The sequence below is a fragment of the Hyperolius riggenbachi genome, chromosome 1, assembly GCF_040937935.1.
Source record: "Hyperolius riggenbachi isolate aHypRig1 chromosome 1, aHypRig1.pri, whole genome shotgun sequence".
NCBI lineage: Eukaryota > Metazoa > Chordata > Amphibia > Anura > Hyperoliidae > Hyperolius > Hyperolius riggenbachi.
The window spans coordinates 286527927-286549268 of NC_090646.1; the positions used below are offsets into that span (position 1 = coordinate 286527927).

The window sequence follows — 21342 nt, forward strand, 5'->3', positions numbered from 1 at the left end:
CAGGGCGACTTGGCCGCACGGTGCCACAGCAGCAGATTCCTTCTATCTTTAAATGCTGATAGAGGACCACACTTGTGTAAAAGTTGTCCACATAAAGATGGTACCCCTTCTGGAACAAAGGTGACACCAAGTCCCACACAATCTTGCCACTGCTCCCCAGGTAGTCAGGGCATCCGACCGGCTCCAATTTTGTGTCTTTTCCCTCATAGACCCTAAAATGAGATGTATAGCCTGTGGCCCTTTCACAGAGCTTATACAGTTTCATCCCATACCGGGAGCGCTTGCTTGGGATGTACTGTTTGATGCCAAGGCGCCCGGTAATATGTATGAGGGACTCGTCTACGCAGATGTTCTGTTCAGGGGTATAAGCATCTGCAAATTTTGATGACAGGTGGTCTATGAGGGGCCGAATTTTGTGGAGCCGGTCATAAGCAGGGTAGTCCCTTTCATGACAGGTTGTGTTGTCATTAAAGTGCAGGAAGCGCAGGAACATCTCAAATCGTGTCCTGGACATGGCAACAGAGAACATGGACAGGTGATGTATTGGGTGCGTAGACCAATAAGACCGCATTACATTCAGTTTGACTAGACCCATGTTAAGAAGAAGGCCCAAAAAAGTTTTAAGTTCAGAAACTTGGAGTGGTTTCCACCGGAAAGGCTCGGCATAGTACCTAGCCAGGTTTTCTGTGATGTATTGTGTGGCATAACAGTTGGTCTCAGCCACAATTAAGTCGTAAAGATCCTGTGAAGAACAGATGAAAAAAGTCTAGGGCCGATCCTAGATTATCTGTCTCCACCTGCACTCCAGACTGGGCATTGAAAGGGGGCAATACGGGTGCGGCGGAACCAGGGGATTGCCAATTGGGATTTGCCAGCACCTCTGGAAGACTATGGGTAGTACGGGCCTGTTTTCTTGATGGCTGCGACTCTGGTCTTAATGCACATGCCACCAAACCAGTTTCAACTTCCATTCTGGTGCTCACCACTTCACCAGGGTCTACGGAAGTACTGGTGCTAGGTCCAGGAGATGCTGCCCGCAAGGGGCAGATTAGGGTCTGATCTGATGGGTAGCAGTGACAGGTGGTGACGGGGTGATTGATGGGTGATCAGTGGGTGTTTAGAGGGGAGAACAGATGTAAACAATGCGCTTGCGAGGTGACATGAAGGCGGGTCTGCGGGCGATCTGAGGGTGTGGGTGGGTGATCAGATGCCCGCAAGGGGCAGGTTAGGGTCTGATCTGATGGGCAGCAGTGACAGGGGGTGATTGATGGGTGATAGGTGATCAGTGGGTGATTACAGGGGAGAATAGATGTATACAGTACAGGGGGGGGGGGGGGGTCTGGGGGGATCTGAGGGTGTGGGGGGTGATCAGGAGCCCTTAGGGGGCAGTTTAGGACCTAATCTAAAGGATAGCATTGTCAGATAGTGACAGGGGGTGATTGATGGGTGATTAGGGGGGTGACTGGGTGCAAACTGTGGCCTGAGGGGGTGATCAGGGGGGGTCTGAGGGGTGCTGTGGGCGATCAGTTAGCAGGGGAGGCACGATCAGTGTGCTGGTGTTTGAACTTACAGTGCTATCCTCTCTGGTGGTCGATCGATCACTGTGACCACCAGGGGAGGAGGCAGCCTGTATAATACACTTTGTTTACCTAGCAAAGTGTATTATACACTTTCTATTGGCTTGTTTAAAAATTTACAACCCGCCGGCGCTGCTAATTGGCTGGCAGGTTGACGTCACATGTGAGCAGAGCTTAATGCAATCACCTCCCCCAGGTGCCGCCATTGATCGGTGTTAGGCAGTCCTGGGGGTGCCACTTTGCCGCCATCAATTGGTAGTGGGCGGTCGACAAGTGGTTAAGATCTGGTATGCTAAATCTTTAAACAACGGAAATGGCTGAGCCGTTGTTACCTTAGTGCCCTACCCTTCAAAAGCCACTCCATAGTGTGCTGTGCTGCCCCATCGCGCCTCCTCTTATCTCCACTGAAACAGTACACACCGCTCTCTGGCATACCCGAGTGACATGTCTGTACAATGCACATTCTCAGCAGTGTCACCCAGTATAAAATTACAGTATAAAATTTCTGATATACAATAACATCAGAGGTAAAAAAGTATACAATGATGTTCTAACAGCAAGAAATGTATAATTTCACAAGATCTTTAGCTCATCTTCTCAGGCTCATGCATTAATCTACTATAGAACCTGAAACCCAGACAGGGGTGCCTATTAGGTAGCTCGTTAAGGATTTCATGGTAGATCCTGACCCCACTATAGTTTCCATTCTGTATATACACGTTTGCTCCTAAAATTGTACATCGGTAGATCATTTTGACTTGCTAATTTTTAAAGCGAAATATAACCCTGCATTTCAACTTTGCTCTAAAATATTATTTACAGCATATTATATGCAAAAAGCATTTTTTTTACTAGACCAGCATTGGAAGGGTTAAACACAGAGGTTTAACGTTCCGTGGAGAGATATGCAGAAGTTCAGATTGTTGCATTTTATTTAGTTATATGTATCTATTGATAAATGTTACATACTCTTTGGCTGTCCTCCAAGCTCCTTCTCAGTCAGAGAGATGAGTCACATTCAACACTTAGATACATTTATGTAAACAAAATGTATCTATTTCAGCTTCGGATGTGTCTGCAGAAATCTCCAGGAACTTTAAAGCCCTGTGTAACCCTTCCAATGCTGGTCTAGTAAAAAAAAAATCCTGGCTGCATATAATATACTGTAAATAATGTTTTAGAGCAAAGTTGAAATGCAGGGTTATATTCCGCTTTAAAGTAGCTCACAAGCCAAAAAAGTGTGGGCACCTCTGATCTAAGAAGTCAGAGAAATTTGTCATTCTAGATCTGAGTGTATAGGCTACTGGACAGGCCCTGAAAGTCAGTAAAAACAGGGATTAACCACTGGTGAAAACCAGGGTATATGATTTCAAGGCCAGGTCCATATAGGAGGTTAACAGAGCTGTTTTGTGGCAAAGGGATCTAAAAGAAGTACACATTACAAGTACAAGAAATACAAAGAAGCCAAGATATAGAAGTTTTATATATCTAAGAGCGTAGAGATGTCAGCCCTTTTTATTCTAGTATGAGAGAGGGGTACACTGTCGACCTTTAGACTTGTTTTAAGATACTAGCATGTCACCTCCAGAATGTACAGAAACAGCCGAGCCTATTTTCATAGAGACCAGCTGCAGTGTTTGCTGATCCTTGATGAAATTTGTGATCTCTTTATCATTTGTAAAATCTCCATCTGCGCTCTATATCCTCCTTATGCACACACAGACTACGGGCTGGTCCTGAGTTATTTGTAAGCAACGGGAGTAGCCTGCTGTATCTTACAGTAAAATCAATGATGCAAGTATATTGCATTATTAACCAGAAATATGTTTAAGAAATGTAATGATGCATATGTCCCCAACATTAACTTCAGTTACCTAATCTAATGCACCCATGATTTTCTAAATGTCACACTTTACCTTCTTGGCTAATTTAGGGTTATTTTCTATAATAACAATAATCGTTTCAGAAAAAGGCAGTTGGTCAAGTAAAATTGTATTTTTTTTATGTTATTTTTGAAATCTTTGTAATGATTAATTTGTAAATCTCATCAACCATATATGTTTAACACTACAATGCAAGTGTCTTAAATAATGTTGATGGAAGGAAATATGTCATTATAACGCTTGACCTTCCATTTTCAGAATATTGGAAAGAAGATGAGTTGTCAAGAATTCATTGCCAATCTCCAAGGGGTGAATGAAGGTAAAGATTTCCCCAGGGGGCTTCTCAAGGTCAGTCTTACTATACAAGCATATCTCAGTTGTAGTGCTGCATGGACTGATCATCATATCATTTATTTCAGACCATTTTACATCTGTGTATTCTGTTCATATACTGAGTGTTAGTAATATGTCCTGTAACTCAGTCCTGCAGTGTTTACAATTGCACAATACTTGTATGTTTCTTTATATATCTGGGCTGCAAGTCTGTTTAGTAGATCACAGATATTTATATGCAGGCCTGTTAGCTAATAACTGTGCTCAGCCACCCATATGAACAATTAATGATAGGAGTCAGTCAGCTTAATCTATATAATAGCTGGCTGCTGGGCAATATATTTTGCATGGACATCTTAGGTAATGGCTTTAGGTATGATTTGTTATACTTCACCCCTCTTCAGTTTATAAGAAAGCGGTTTTGGTAAAAATGCAGGAGAAGTGTAGTAATAGGAATAAAAAAAGGCTTAATTTTTGCACTTCCATATTGTGCAGTTTTGTAGTTGTTAGAATTATTGTTATACTTATTTATTAATTAAAGGTTATGTATATAAATGTTATTTATTGTAAACTAAGCATGTATTTGGATTGTACGATGAGTATACTAAATTAATACATCATTGCCATGTATGCATATTTACTGTGTACCTGGAAAACACTTGCTAGGCAGCATAACTATTGACTATCCAGTGTGGGGCGCCTCTAATCACTTTTTCACTTTGTTACCTGGAAAACGGCTATGTATTTATACAGAGCCAACAGTCACTGTAGTAGATTATATAACCACCTTGTACACAGTGACTTGTACTGTAGGAAATCGTGGTCTGCATATTGGTGTTGTTCTGTGATACTTGTTACAGAGTGCTATTTACCCATACTTCATAATAAGCAGGATCTGTGCTGATATCATACCAGAAATCAATGACAATTCACTTACTGTAACTTCCAGATTAACCAAAAACATTTCATAAGTTCCTACACTGCTTTTGTTAAGGGTCCAAATAGCATCTGTGTTTAACATTCAGAGCTGTTTATTCTCTGAGGTACCATATATAGTGATATACTGTGTATGCTAATATGCTTTCCTCTTTTTTTTTTTTTTTTTTTTTTTACAAATTTTTGAGCCACAGAGTACCCAACAAGCTCATGGTGAATCAGAACTCGTAGGAGTGTGTGATGCTGGGAATACAGAATGGGTTTTTTCAGCAGATTTACTGGCCAATCCATTTTCTGATCATTTTTCCGAATGATTTCCATTCACTTCTATGAGAAAATCCATCAGAAAAATGATCCAAGTCAGATCGGACCTGTCGGAAATTATCTATCGAGTCCTCTATCTGCCAAAAAAACTCATTGGGTATTCCCAGCATGAGGGGCTACAATGGACCAGAAAAGCCCTCTTACTACAATATTTCCATACCAAATTTTTGAGCTAAAAAGTGTGGAGAGTCAGCTTTTCTGTGAGTGATGGCCTAGTTGCAGTGCCCTCCTATGCAGAGTATGCATTGGAAGTGTACCAGCAACCTTGCTTGTGGCCTGTTTTGTTGGCCAAAATTGGAGAGTGGGCTGCGCCGATTGTGCTAACTTATGGTTAGACGCATTGATATGATGGAAAGTGCCGACACTGTGTTACAAGTGATATAAAGGTACAGAGAACTCTATAGCAGAATTGATGTAGTCCCTCAGAGCCATCCATTAAGGTTTTATTGTTGAATGAAAGAAGGATTACGGTTAGTTGCTCTGGGAAACTATTGCAGTTTTCTTTTCATGTGTCTCAGACTCAGCGGCGCACATTTATTAATTCTGTCGCTAAGCAGGGAGAGCTACAAGTGCTGGTATACAGGAACCTCTTATGATAGACTTATGATGGGCATTGAATCATAACTCCCTCTGTAAAAGTGCAATCTTAAAATGGAGATTGGTCTCAGATCTGTAGCAGGCATGTCTCAGATCATGGATTTCATGCATGGGAGTTATAAAGGCAGAGTAAAACCATTGCAAAACATTCTCTTGCAATCTTACTTATTGAATGTGTGGAGTCACTAATATAAGTGATAATCTGCATTTTTTACCACTTTCATTTTTTAGAAGTAATTCAGAATGACACACAAATTAGATGTTCTGTGTCCCTATGAATGTCCCCTAAAGGAAAAAAGGTTTACTGTAATTAACATCTAGATTGTAAGGTTACTGTACTTTCAGGTACATATTATTCCAAAGTGTACTAGCTGTACATTATTTTGTAATTAAGTTGCCTCAAAAGAGGTTTAGTATATAAGACTGAGGCTAAGTTCACAGTGGGACGTTAAAGTCGCGCGTTAAAACAGCATTTAACGCAGAATAACTCACTGCAATGAAAAATCAATGCCCTGTTCACAGTGCACACGTTGCGTTGGTGTCTAACGCTGCACGTTAAGTAAAAGTACTGCATGCAGTGCGTTATACACGTTATTAGCTGCGTTGGACTGTTTGCACATGCTCAGTAATGACTTGGAAGCATACTTTTCATTGCCTGTATTTTTTACTGTATCTGCTGTATGCAACGGTAACGCTGCATTGCCACTTTTTGGGCGCGTTGCGTTGTAAGCTTGCGGTGCGACTTTAACGTGGCATCAAAACGCAACGTCCCACTGTGAATCTAGCCTCAAAGTCACAAGCATGAAGGCCAATCTTGCATTTAATTTAGTCTAGTTACTATTGCTAGTGTGTCTGTGCAGAGATAACACTTGGAGTGTCTCTTGTTATATGCTTGTTTCTCCAACTATGAGCAATGTCATAAAAGGCAAACATGGGGAAATTAAAAACAGTCATGTCCAACAGGAAATTAAGACTACCAGAGCCTTTTTTTATATATGTAGCTTAAAGCAAGTGACTTGGGTATCACAGTCACTGAAAGACATTTTGTTAATATTCTTCATCTCACTGTGAATTGTTGCTATGCAATGACGAGAGGCCAAGAGCTGGAATACCTGTGGGAGGAAGTGGGTGGAGAGGACATGAGACCCCAAAAGACGGAAGTCTCCAACCCATGCCACACTAGAAGCCAACTTCGCACCAGAATGGGGAGTTTTGGCAAATACCATACTGATAAGGCAATAAGACTACAGGTGAAACAACTGTTGGGTGGTGTGGATGGAGCGGATCCCGTTCTCACACACTGCCATCTCTATCCACACCTCTGACGAGCAGGTATAGTGGATGCCTGCACCACACAGCTCCACTCCACAGTATACTATTGTTGAATTTTGTCTTAATGAATGAATGCTTGAGCGTTTTTGTACTTCAGTTAATATTCTGATCAACTGGCTAACATTATCATGAGTTTGGGCTTTTTGAAAGCCATTAATTGAAGTAAGGTAGAAGATTAAACCCAGTCACATGGCCAGAGACCTGTGGTTTTCTGTAGAACAGCATGCTTGTTTCTGGTGTTATTCAGATGCTACTTGTCACGGAACAGCCGTGAGAAACGCAGGCGAATCGGGAAGGTTTGCGCAGTCAATTTTCTGATCGCTTCTTGGTTAGATTTGCCCAGTCATTGCAGCAACAGAATGACATTCCTTCTTTTAAAAGACATTTTTTTTTTCCTTTTACCAAATGGCAGGAAGCTTCAGCAGAAGTGTCCCAGGCACCTAGCTGTGCTAAGGGCCCATCCATCAGATAAGTAGCCTGACGGAACCGATTTAGAGGAAGGAGAGTGAGACTCCCTGCCCCCGATCACAGCAGGGAAGCCGACACGTAGCCTGCTGTCCTAGCTTCAAAGAGCCTTCACCTAGAACTGACCTTCTGTTACTCCTAGATGTATATAATATTCCATAAACTGCTATATGTGTCATATTTCCAGTGTTGCCAGGCTGGCAGGCTCTCCAAACTCAGAGCATGCCGGGCCTTGCCTGGTGCTGGTACTGAAAAGGTTTCAGAACATTCTGAGGAAAGGGCTGCCAGTTAGGCAGTTCGAAAGTGCCCTGATGATACCACAGGGGTCCTATCCCTAATGTTTGGTATCAGGGTGCTGGGTAAATCGGGACGGACCTGAAAATGTTAGTAAATCTGCCCTGACCTGTACGCTTCTGTGAGATAGAGCCCATATATGGTTAGATATGATTTTTGGTCCTGAGGGGAAGGGGGAGGACTCCTCTCATGTTCTAAGGGGGTGTGCGGTTCCCGACCTCACTCCCTCCTACTGGATCAGGGGTATAAGAATGGCAGAGGACGCAAAATCAATGTCCTCCACTTTGAACATCATCCTGATTACATCCTTGCCAGCTTGAGGACATGCTGGCACCTAGTTTGTTTGGACTTTGCTACTGAACTGAACTGAAACCAAGAACTTTATGAGTTTTCCCAGAAGGACATATTTCCACAAATTCTAAGTATTTTCTCCCTTTTATTTTCATACTGGCTATTAATGTTTCTATAATTGTTGATTTTAATAATTTTCTGTATATATTAATTATTTATATTGCGTTTTAACCACTTGAGGACCCACCCTTTACCCCCTCTTAAGGACCAGCGCTGTTTTAGCTGATCTGTGCTGGGTGGGCTGTGCAGCCCCCAGCACAGATCAGGGTGCAGGCAGAGCGACCAGAGCGACCCCCTTTTTTCCCCACTAGGGGGATGATGTGCTGGGGGGGGTCTGATCGCTTCCTCCTGCCTGGTTGTTGCGGGGGGGGGGCACCTCAAAGCCCCCCTCCGGCGAAATTCCCCCCTCCCTCTGCTCCCTCCCTTCCCCGGAGATCCGAGGCTGCACAGGAACGGATCTGTCCTGTGCAGCCTCTAACAGGCTCCTGCCTGTCATGTGACAGCGATCCACGGCCGCTGATTGGCCGGGGATCACTGATCTGGTACAACGCTGCTACTGTTAGCAGCGTTGTACGAATGTAAACAAAGCGGATTATTTCCACTTGTGTTTACATTTAGCCTGCGAGCCGCGATCGGCGGCCCACAGGCTATTCACGGAGCCCCCCCGCCGTGAATTGACAGGAAGCAGCCGCTCGCGCGAGCGGCTGCTTCCTGATTAATTAGCCTGATGCCGGCGACGCAGAACTGCGTCGCTGGTCCTGCAGCTGCCACTTTGCCGACGCGCGGTATTAGTGTGAGGTCGGCAAGTGGTTAATAAACGACGCTAACGTCATTTGTTTATTCAGCTACCCTGCTATTCAGCCGCACAAACTGAATGCTGACTTCTGAAGAGTCACTACTATTGTTGCTAGCTAGACAGAATAGAGTGTGTTTAACCGTTTTGTTTGTAGGTCTAAAATCAGCCAGTCAGTGGGTTCCTCTGTCCCATGGTAACAGAGGTGGTGGCAGTTATACCCTGAAATAGTGTGTAATTTGTAATTACCGTAACTCACAGGCTCCCTTCTAGTCGGTCTGCTGCCAAAATTCCAGCGGTTTCTGCGCACCGATTGCGACCACAGCTTGCATGGTCTGTGTGCTGAAACCGATGGGAAGGCATTGTGCGGTCCGGCCACTAGGGGTCCTGTGACACTACTGCAGAGAAATAGACCAGCAGGGCTGCCAGGCAACTTGTATTGATTAAAAGGAAATAAATATGGCAGCCTCCGTATTCCTCTTACTTTAGTTCCCCTTTAAGAATACTGCTTCCCAGACATGCCCTAAGGCTGGATTTGGTCCTTCCTGTCGGTGTTCTCATTTTGGTCCCAATTAGGGAAATTCATGCAAATCTCCTGTGATCAGGCACTGTGTGCTTGGAGTCCTTCCAACGAACCTCTCAAAGAGCTTCATATTTGAAGCATTGTTCTACGCTAAGCAAGAGATTGCATATAGGTGGATTTCTAAAATGTTCCCCTCCTTTGTAAACTCAGAAAAGCAAATAAGACAACAGCTTACCGTTTAAATAATGCCAGAACTGAATAGCGATGTGTAAATGGCCCCTTTGTGGCCACGCTCTTAACCTCTGCCTTCCCAGTGCACACGCTCTTTATACCTTGCCTGCACAACACTGCTACCTAAATGATTGTGTTTATGGTAATCTTGCATCGGTATTCACTAAAATGATCAGACAACAGTATAGGGGACGCCAAGAAAGGTTTTATCAAAGCAGGTATACGAAAACTTGCTTAAAATTGCTACTGTAATGCTGGGAATACACGTTTCGTTTTTGCCTTCGTTTATGCCTTCGATTCGTTCAGTAAACGAATCGAGTGTTGAAAACGTATGTGAAAATAGTCATAATCTCATTATAGTTTCGATTAATAGACCCCAAAAACGAACGACTAGTGATCGAACATGTTTGATATTATCTCTCTTTATCCATCTAATCGAGCCATTGGTAGGCTTGATGGCTGTTCAGATCGATTATATGTTCGTTTATGTTAGTCCGTCCCTGTAAAAAGGGATTTTCGTTTCGTTTCTTTGCAGCCTTCGATCATTGGAAAAACAAAACCATCAGAATCGAAAAAAAAAACGAAACCATGGGTGGTGATATTAACCGTACGTTTGATTATTTCGGGAACGAAAAGGACAAAAGGCACAATCGAAACGAAGGCTAAAACGAAGGCAAAAACGAAACGTGTATTCCCAGCATTAGGCAGTCAATCAGAATCCTTGTATTGTTTATTACCAAAAACTAGGGATGGGCTAATAATTCTGAGTTGATGCAAGATTATGCACACCAATTAAATTCCACTTTGGCAGAATTAGATTGGTCAATTTTCAAGCTGCATAAACTTGCTTAACCCCACAGAGACTCAGAATTATTTGCATATAGTCACAAGGGGTGAATATATCCAGGTGTCCTCTCCCTGCATCAATCCACATGAAAATGACAGAGAACCTTTCTTTAAAGGGGTTCTTTCGCGAAAAAAGTAGGCAGTTAAAAAATGTGACAGATGACAGGTTTTGGGCCAGTCCATCTTTTTAAGGGGGATTCTCAGGGCTTTCTTTGTTTTCAACAGCATTTACTGAACAGCAGTTTAACTGCCAAAATAGCAAGATACCAGCTGGCCTCCCTAATCACTTGCACACTATTATGTCAGTTTGTTTTCAACAGCATTTCCTGAACAACAGTTGCAAAATCTAACTAACAGAATAGTGTGCAAGTGATTAGGGAGGCCGGCTGGTATCTTGCTATTTTGGCAGTTAAACTGCTGTTCAGGAAATGCTATTGAAAACAAAGAAAGCCCTGAGAATCCCCCTTAAAAAGATGGACTGGCCCAAAACCTGTCATCTGTCACATTTTTTAACTGCCAATTTTTTTCGCGAAAGAACCCCTTTAATTTCTTGTAGGATTTTGCCATGAGGCATTGTGAGACAATGCAGCCATGTAATCCTCTAGAATGTTCCTCTGACTGCAGTTGACCTTGCTTTCACATTGTGGAATTCCCGATGTCCTTATGTGATGTAAACAAGGGTTGCTGTATTACATTTTTAGCAGTAAGCTCATCTGTGCCTGACAATTAGGAAGTTTCTAAATGTGAAAATAAATTATCACTTTCAGTGTTAATGCTGAAGAAACTCTTCTGCCCCCAATGTGAAAAACAACCACACTTTCCCAGTGTGCAGAACCTGATTTTCCAGAGTTTCATCTTATATATTCAGGACTCACGAGTATAGGTGGCTGTCAGTCACTGTGAGTGACAGTCCTGCACAATGTCTTTGCACAATCTAATATGTGGCAAGAAATTAACTCTGGCTCATTGTTCCCAGGCCATCATTGTGCAGGAAGTGTTCTCTGTCAGCCTTCACCTCTCTTAAATACAAGCAAGTTGTGATTTGTGTGCGCTTGCAGCAGGAACTGACAGGAGCATTTGTTTAAAGACTTGAAGGCTCCAGCTTACTTATTGCTATACTTTATTGAATTACTTTATTATGATTAAAATCCCTTTCCATATACTCAAATAAATATGGCCATTTGATTAGATACTGTAATAATTTAGTAGTTAGATGCCTGTAGATCAGTACATCAGTTCCAAAGAAAATTAGTTGCAGATGATGTTACATTTACAGTGATCACAATAACTGTGTAAGAATAAAATGTTAGTGACCAAAGCCACCAGTCAATATGTTCTAAGTGGTTAAACCCAGTTAACTTCAATATGTGCAGCAGTGCACCTAAAGTTTACCAGGGTCTACACAAATTACATGACAAATTACATAATTTGTGTAACATGTGCTATATAGGCAGCATCTACATTGCTTGTATAAGGGGCAACACAGTTATTGTGTATATATAATGCAATTTACACACATTGTGAAATGTTACTTAATTTGCATAAACCCCTTTAAACTTTATGTGCACCGCATGCACATGCTATGGTTAATGGGGCTTAGTTAATGTACCCCTATCTGACTGAAGTTTGCATTCCGATTTTGCTCTAGTGAAAGTACTTGAGAAGCTGAGCAGCAGACAAGTCAGGGGCACTCGGTAAACTGCCATAGTTGAATTCTGATTTCTATCATAGTATTGGTAGAAAGCCAATTGGGCCTCAGGCCAATTTTTAGCGAGGAAAAAAAAACCCTTATTCTACCAGCATGTTTATGAGATCTGACAGGCTTCCTTAGTGCCTGGAAGAAACACAAACTTGGGAGAACACACAAACTCCATGCAGGTAGTGTCCTGTCTAAGAGTCAAACCTTGGGACAAAGATAAGAATGCTATCCACAACACCAATGTCATTAAAGAGACACTGAAACGAAAAAAAAATTATGATATGATTTGTATGTGTAGTACAGCTAAGAAATAAAACATTAAGATCAGATACATCAGTCTAATTGTTTCCAGTACAGGAAGAGTTAAGAAACTTCAGTTGTTATCTCTATGCAAAAAAGCCATTAAGCTCTACGACTTTCAAAGTCGTGGAGAGGGCTGTCTTCTGACTTTTATTATCTCAACTGTAAGTAAACAAAGTAAACAAATGTCTTTTTCTCTGCCAGAGGAGAGGTCATTAGTTCACAGACTGCTCTGAAAGAATCATTTTGAATGCTGAGTGTTGTGTAATCTGCACATATTAGAGAATGATGCAATGTTAGAAAAACACTATATACCTGAAAATAAAATTATGAGAATATTTTCTTTGCTGCTAATCTTCTAGTAATTATTCATAGTACACAACCAATTCATTATATCATTTTTTTTTTCACTTCAGTGTCTCTTTAAATGGTTTTTCATTCATTGCTATGGATTGCATCACTTTTATTTTGTTATTTCTCATGGTTATAAAGTGATGACATTTTGTACTTGATCTTACTACTTTTCTTATTGCATTGTTTGAATCAACCCATTAAGTTGGTTGCCTTTTGAGTGCTGTATGTTACAGATGCATGATATGGAAATAAACTTATTAATCGTTATTTTTTGGATGTTTTTATCAGCATGACTTGCATTGACATTAAACAGACATTTATTTAGGTCAGTTCATCAATAAAATGGACTTTATTCTACTGTCATGGAATATTGTACTTCATCTCATGCCTAAGTGCACATCTCTCTGCAGAAACAAGTTGTACATTTCATGTAACAAAGATTCCATTCCCATCCGGATTAGCTGTGAACTATACAACAGACCTGCTAAAAACAAAATAAAATGGTTCTTCTTTCATACATAGACTTTTTAGACTAAAACATTTGGAGCCTGACAAATGTACTGTATAGACTCGCATATAAGCCTAATTTTTCAGCACAAAAAATGTGCTAAAAAGTTACCCCCACCTATTTGTTTTGAGCACTGTGGTGACCTGCAAATTGCTGAAAAGAGTGCCAAAGCGCTGTGGTTATTTATACAAGCTGATAGATACCATACTGGAGTGGTCACCAATAGCAGCTGGCAAAGTATTGATTGAAAGGAGCGCCTGTATCACTTACTATTTGTCCTAGTTTCTGAGGGAAAAGTGGGCACGTCGGCTTATACGCGAGTTTATACAGTATTTCCATATTGTCTGGCTTTCCTGCTTTTCCACTGCCTCTAATACGTTTAGCCTAGCCTCTGACCTAGCCTAGCAGATTAGGTGCTCTGACTCAAGTCTGACTGCATTAGCTGCATGCTTGCATGCCTGATTCAGACTTTATTGGCCAGAAAGATTAGCAGGACTTCAAGGCAACTGGTATTGGTTAAGAGGAAATAAATATAACACAGCCTCCATATGTGTCTCGCCTTGAGTTCCTTTTAAAAACAGAGACCTGTATAATGTGTCTGACCATGACCCTGCATACTCTCATATACATTAATCTATGTGAATGTTATAATCAAGTATCCTGTTCTCCCCTGTGAAGAGGGTAGGAGGGATGTTGAGCAAAAGTAGCAGGAATCAATGTATAGTTATTCAATGTTGGAGTGCTAAATGACCTCAGGAGACATTGGAACTGACTCTAGCAGACATTCACTAATTTTCTATCTTGGCACAAAGCAAACATGAGTCCAAATGTTTTTAATAAGTTACATTCAGTTTTAATGTCTGAGAATTGAACATTGCCCATTGTCTGTTTTTCCTTTTCTGACCTGCAGGTTGTCTGTTTAATTTCTTCCTTTCCTTTCTCTCCATTCTTTCTTTCTTTCTACAGTTTCATGTACCGTAAGTGTTTATTGCCTACAGTTCAGTTCAGTTCATGTGTCCGTATTGCCAAATGAATGACAATTATACTCAACATTACCTGGTAGAATACAGGTGCCTGGAATGTCTGCAGCACACATTAATATGCATAGTCATGGACTAATTTACATGAGTATACAGTATAGAAAAAAAATACTAAGGAAAATAAGCAGTTTCAGCTGGAATTGACACACTGATCAGCTACAACAATAAAACCACTGATAGATGCAGGTTAATAGTAATCATTATCGTGGCGCTTGTCAAGAGGTGGGATATATTAGACAGCAACTGAACAGTCATTTCTTTAAGTTGATGTGCTAAAAGCATAAAAAATGGTTTTAGAGGGATCGCAATGATTTGAACAACTTTAGCAAGGACTGTATTGATGGCTTGAGGATTGTCTCCAAAATGTCATGTCTTGTGGGGTGTTCCTGGTATGCAAGGGGGTTAGTACCTACCAAAAGTGGTCTAAAAAAAGAGAACTGGTGACACCGCCATGGGATCCAAGTGCCCATTAATCCATATGAGGTCTCCACTATACAGAATACCTACTATCACACAAATGAAAAGCTTGAACTGACAATGAGAGAACACACATATTTAGAGATCAGAGAGGACAACCCTGGTGATTTTTGTCCAGCACTGAAAGCAACTGCAATGGCACATTACTGTCAGGGCTGGACCATACCACAAAGGAAGAAGGTGGTATTTTGTGATTAACAAGGCTTTCTTTTAGTTCAAAATTCCCTAGATTTCAATCTCAACATATGTGGGATATGCTGGAAAAACAAGTTAATTCACCTATTAGGATTAGCAACATAAATGTCTATTTGAGTATTTTCAGCCAGATATTTATAACCACTAACTTGAATGCTTAGCATCTGCATAATGGGTTTCAAGTAGGAGTGAGCTTCCAAGTGCGCAATCCGAGTTTCATCTAAAGCAGGCCCTGGCAGTGGGGGACTTTGTAGCCACCTCGGGCTGTTGCATGTCACGTTGCATTGCTCCGATACTTCCTCCCACAAAGCTGGGAGGAGGATGCATGGGATTAATGTGGAACACAAGACCCATGGGTGTAAATTGCCCGTTTCAATCCAAACTCTGATCGAGCATTCGGAAGCTCATCTCCAGTTTCAAGAGGCTACTGTGATACATATACAGAGTAAGTGTGGAGACAGCCTTCAGAGACAGTATATTTATTCACATGATATTTTTTGATAGAGATGTTAGTCAATACAGACTTAATGACATTTTTATCAAGAATTAATTTCTCAAATGAGGTTTGATCAGTAAAGGCCATCCTTTTTATCACAGCATGGTGGGAGTGCAGGGGAGCCAGTACTTTAGTCTTTAGATCAGATTCCTGCAAAAAAAGATACAAAAAATATATATAAAAAAAATCTGATGAGTGATGCAAAGTTAGTAGCCTATTCCCCCCCTCCTTTTCATTCCCCATCATCCTGATAATGTAATATCCAATTCAATCTGTATGCAGAACACCACTATTTTAGACTCCACTGATTTCAGTTTAACTTGCAAACATAATCTCCCTCAGGCCTCAAATCTCATGGGAAGCTCCATGGGCAGAACGCAGTGGCTGATAAGGCTTCCGGGGTAAACCTATCAACCCTTTTAGGCATTTTTTTCTAACAAGAGCTTGTATGTATGGTATTAGTATTAGTATGGTATTAGTATGTATGGTGAAACCGTTCTTAGTGGTGCAGTTTCAGCATACAAACTTTGGTCGCACATCCACAAATGCAGCAGGATGTAGCAGTGAAAGAAGAAAGTGCGTTCATCTTGCGATGACACCCAGCATTTTTGTGAAACAATCCAACTCTGGATTAAGTTTTCTAGAGACATTCTTTGTTGATGAGGTTTGTCCAGGGTTAAACCATTCAGTATAGGCTAGTTTAACTAATGGTGATCATACACGTTAAATGTTCCTGTTCAACCTAAACAATCGAATGAAAGTTGAAAATAATCTTTTTTTTTATCAAGAAAAAATAATCGATTAACCCATTTTTGTTCAATAAAAATCCAATTGGTCATGTTGGAAAAATCGTTATTTGATTTAATGGAATAATCAAACAAAATTATCTAATTGAAAGTATCATGTCTGTGAAAGTCTTTAGTACAAACTTTGATAGAGGAATACAGGAATCAAGTCTGAGGAAGGCTTCCTAGCCGTAAGCTTACTCCTTTTCTTCTAAGTTTGCAAAATAAATGGTGTCATCCTGATTCAAAATGTCTTTCTTGTACAAACTTTGAGATTGAGTCATTATCCTAACCTAGATCACAAATAGGCAATCACATGAGATGATACACATATCCTTAGCTAACCTACATGCCTCTTTTAAAAATACCCACAGTGTTAGAACGTATAAATGATGAAACACCACATGTAAAGCTTATTATGAATGATGCTATAAATAATATACATGTAGAGAATGCCATTGCTCTCTCATAAAATGGCAAACTGTGCCAGGTATAGTATCCAGTGGTTTAAATGGCCTAAAGCATGCATGCATGGAATGCTTTGTTGATGCGAACAATAGAAAACATGTGGCTGCACTGAATTATTCACCATTCTTTCTTTGACTGTTTTCTGCATTAATGCAGAGCTCCAAACGAAAACTTGATTTTACCTTTCCAATGTCATCTATATTTTAAAAATGTCCCCTTTATTCTCTGAGGTACAGCTAGTGGCATGACAGTATACTTTGTAAAGCACTGCAGAAGATGTCAGCACTGTATAAATACACAATCGTAATCTCCTTAGGATCACAGTTTGTGTAAACCTGGTTGCAGAATGTATTGCTGTGACTGCTTGTCATGTTTGTTTCTAACAGTCTGGAGACTGTTTTCCAATATAGTTATGAGCCTCAAGACAGCTCTTTGTATGCTTGTCGAGATGAGAAGAATGTTATGGTGATTTTTGCTTATAGCTCCTCCTGCAAATGTGAATGTAATACAAAACTAAGACTCAATGGATTTTTGGTCAGGGAAGGCAATTCTTTTCTCAGACGAGGTGGGAATGCAGAGGGAGACGTAGCTGCAGACGGGAGCAGTCACCTTAACTGCCTCAGACCTGCGTACTGCATAAAGCTGTACAGAGCTACTGGTCTTCTGAGTAATATCTGGTCACTTTTATACTGCATTCTGATAATCTACTATCTTAAGGTGAAAAACCAGGCAAACAATCTGAGATTAGGGAATTGTCATTTATGTGAACTACCCCAGACATTGTATGACCAGCTTAGCAACTGATGAGCTTATTAGGAGAGTTTTGGGTTTATCATTATCAGAATGGCCAATTTTCAAACTGCATACATTTGCATTAAAATGTGCATAATACTGCATCATCTTGGATTTATTTGCATCTCATTGACCTACCTACCCTAGTCTAAATACCATTAAGACAACATTTTTTATGGACTGGCAAAGGATTATGGGGATGAGCAGACATTTCATATAAAGTAACTTTTTTGTAAATTGGAAACCTACCTGTTGACATTTAATGGTGAAGGCCCATCCTCAAACCATTCTTTTGTCCTCTTCATAAAATGATGTGGACGAGTAAGAACTGGCAATGGAGTTGCTGCAGCTTCTGCTTGTGCCCTTTATCTCTAGAAGAAAGAATGATAAGCGGGATGTAATGCACAGCGGAGATGCCGCCGCATGGTCTAGTGACAGGGCGGCTATCTCCGCGTTCAGACCAGCGCCTTTTGCGCAGCGACACGCGTCTGGCTTGGCTGGACCTTCTAGTGCACACAGATGGAGAGCTACGCATGCGCGCGCCAGGCGGCAGGACATTTATACCAGCAGAAGGGGAATCAGCTGATCAGGCCGATCAGCTGATCCCAGCTGGACTCTGGATTGGCTGAGTGGCTCTGGCGGAGCTGCCCAGCACTGCAAGTATATATAGATCTTGCTTGTCAGTTGCTGGTTGTCTGCCGTTGCAAATACTTACGTGTGAGGACGCAGACCAGTCAGATCCCACAGTGTGTTAGAACCAGGAGGACCTGGGATTCACACTTAGCCAGATTACGCTTGTGTCATACTTTACACCAGTTCCAGGGTGTTGTGACCAAGGACCTCACACCCAAGCTTAGGATTACTGTGTCATTACTGTGTTATACTTTAGACCAGTTCCAGGGTGTTGTGACCAAGGACCTCACACCCAAGCTTAGGATTACTGTGTCCTTACTGTGTTCTACTTTAGACCAGTTCCAGGGTGTTGTGACCAAGGACCTCACACCCAAGCTTAGGATTACTGTGTCATTGCTGTGTTATACTTTAGACTAGTTTCTGGGTGTCGAGACCACGGACCTCATACCCCAGACTAGGATTGTGATTTATATCTGTTATTCCATTTGCTCTGGTGTTGCCGACCTGGCCTGCCTGACCCTTCTGGCTGTCGCTCATTCCTCGAGTTTTCAGTCTGTCTGTACTACCCGTGACACTATTCCACCAAGTGTCAGTTAGCTGCAAGGACCTCTTGCTCAGCAGAGAGTCCTTCCTGCAGTGCAGCCAGTGGCCTCTATCCCATTGGCGTCCCCTGGCTGCAGTACAGTCTGATTTCCAGTTTACCAGGGAATCACTGGCTGCCAGATTATCTCTATCTCCTCTCTCATGGAGATATTCCCTGCACAGCCCAGGGCCACCTGCCCCTCAGGTGGTTCCTGGCCGAGCTGCCTGTATCTCCCGCCTCACGGGAGATAGCCTACTGTTTCACTTAACACTTATACTTCATTAGGTGTCCAGAGGTTAGCCATACTTGTATTATTGGTGATTCTGCAGATCATCCATAATCAAGTATACATCTGTATTATTGATGATTCTGCAGATCATCAATAATCAGATTCTCTCTGTGTGCTGACACCAATCGTTACACGGGATAGTTTCAATAGCCTTCCTGATCAATTATCTCCCACCCTGTAACCATTTGCTGTGTTATACTAATATATATATGCATATATATCTCTATATATACTAGTGACCTTAGCCTGCTTAAAGCGGAATATAACCCTGCATTTCAACTTTGCTCTAAAACATTATTTACAGCATATTATATGCAAAAAGCATTTTTTTTTTTTTACTAGACCAGCATTGGAAGGGTTAAACACAGAGGTTTAAAGTTCCGTGGAGAGATATGCAGAAGTTCAGATAGATACATTCTATTTAGTTGAATGTATCTATTGATAAATGTTACACACTTTTTGGCTGTCCTCCAAGCTCCTTCTCAGTGAGAGAGATGAGTCACATTCAACACTTAGATACATTTATGTAAACAAAATGTATCTATTTCAGCTTCGGATGCGTCTGCAGAAATCTCCAGGAACTTTAAAGCCCTGTGTAACCCTTCCAATGCTGGTCTAGTAAAAAAAAATGCTGGTTGCATATAATATACTGTAAATAATGTTTTAGAGCAAAGTTGAAATGCAGGGTTATATTCCGCTTTAAAAACGGGCTAGGTCTGTCACCACTCATCCGCTGCGCGCCCACACTGCCACCGCGCACACACACCCGCCCCTCCTGGCCCCCTGCCGCGTCATTCCCCCAGCTCTCGTCAGGGTCTCTGCATCCCTCCCTGCACATGCACACTGCAAAAAAACACACACACAGGGACATGGCAGAGACACTTGCATTTTATTAGGTAGGATATATATATATATATATGTATGTAAATATATATATCTCCGGTATATACTTAAATTATGAAAATATTTTACTTATTCATCACCCATGTATTTTCACATGACGGCTATACTGGAGGTGTCATGTTTGATTTATTTTGTTGTATATGTGATCTGCTTGTTTGTGGATACTTAGACTGGAAACACTAATGAAAATTGCATTAGTACTTTGAACTGTGTCTACAAATACTACTACTTTTTTTGTAGTTAATCTAAATAATATCTCCAGGCCATTACTGTGTGCAAGCCTTCTTCTATTGTCCCAGTATATGAGGAAAGAATAATATTTTAACATATGTCTCACCCTTTTCACTTGTGTCCTTAGCCGGAACCAGCAAGCTTAAAATTGTATGTCCTAGCATTAATATTTAAATTGTTGTTAAAATCCATTTTATGTGGCAGAAGACTCCCTAGGGACATGCACATAGCACATGACTCTCTAATATATTTTCTTTGGATTAGGCTGGAACTGGGGAATGGGAATAAACAGTAAGACATGGGTACATATTGGGCTGTAACAGTTGCCTTTTAATTAAATTTATTTAAGAAGCCTTTAAATCAGTGTGCTATATAATTATGTGGTCCTCTAATAACTAAGCGCTTCAATCAATCAAAGATCTCATTTGTCAACAAGACAAGCAAATTTTGATGAGATCTGCTAAGGATATGAAAATGTGAGTAAAAGCTGAATACCATGTCTTGTTACTACCACGCATACTGTGCATTTGATTTGTCAGGAAAATAAAAACCATAACTTCTCCCCTTCTTCCTTTATGTATGAAATGCCACAGCTTGAACTATTAGTTAAAGGTAACTTTTCACTAGTGGTAACATTTCCAGCTGAATCATCATCATTGTTAAAGGGACTCCGAGCAGTGCAGAAACTATGGAAAGATGCATATCATTTTAAAGCTCTCTTTCTCCTCTTTCCAATGATATATAAACCGCCACCCTACGCCTTTTAGTTTTCGCTATTTTCGCGATTGAAATTGCCGCGGCCGCGATTTCAATCGCGAAAATAGAGAAAACTAAAAGGCGTAGGGTGACGATTTAGGGGTCGCCAGAAAGAGGAGAAAGAGAGGTTTCAAATTATATCCATCTTTCATAGTTACTTGTATTACACAGGACGACACTTTCCCCAGTGTCAGCAGCTCCATTCAGCAGAATGGAGCTGCTGACTGTAGGAAAAAGTCGCCCTGTGTAATACAATGTAACTATGGAAAGATGGATATCATTTTAAAGCTCTCTTTCTCCTCTTTCTGGTGACCCCTACATCGTCGCCCTACGCCTTTTAGTTTTCTC

General features: G+C 41.2%; 1 protein-coding gene across 7 annotated transcripts in view; it reads left to right on the forward strand.

The window, feature by feature from the left end:
- PSD3 (pleckstrin and Sec7 domain containing 3) overlaps positions 1-21342 on the forward strand; it is a 674009-nt gene that overhangs the window by 321422 nt on the left and 331245 nt on the right. For 6 of the 7 annotated variants that reach the window (XR_011020476.1, XM_068233673.1, XM_068233676.1 and 3 more), the window contains one exon: positions 3719-3808. Coding sequence is in view for 5 of the 7 variants with exons in the window: in XM_068233673.1 (XP_068089774.1) it covers positions 3719-3808 (90 nt within the window). In the remaining 2 variants the exon portion in view is untranslated. Of the gene's footprint in view, positions 1-3718; positions 3809-15904; positions 15956-21342 lie in introns of those variants that run through there. The other variant, XM_068233682.1, reaches the window with a different exon arrangement.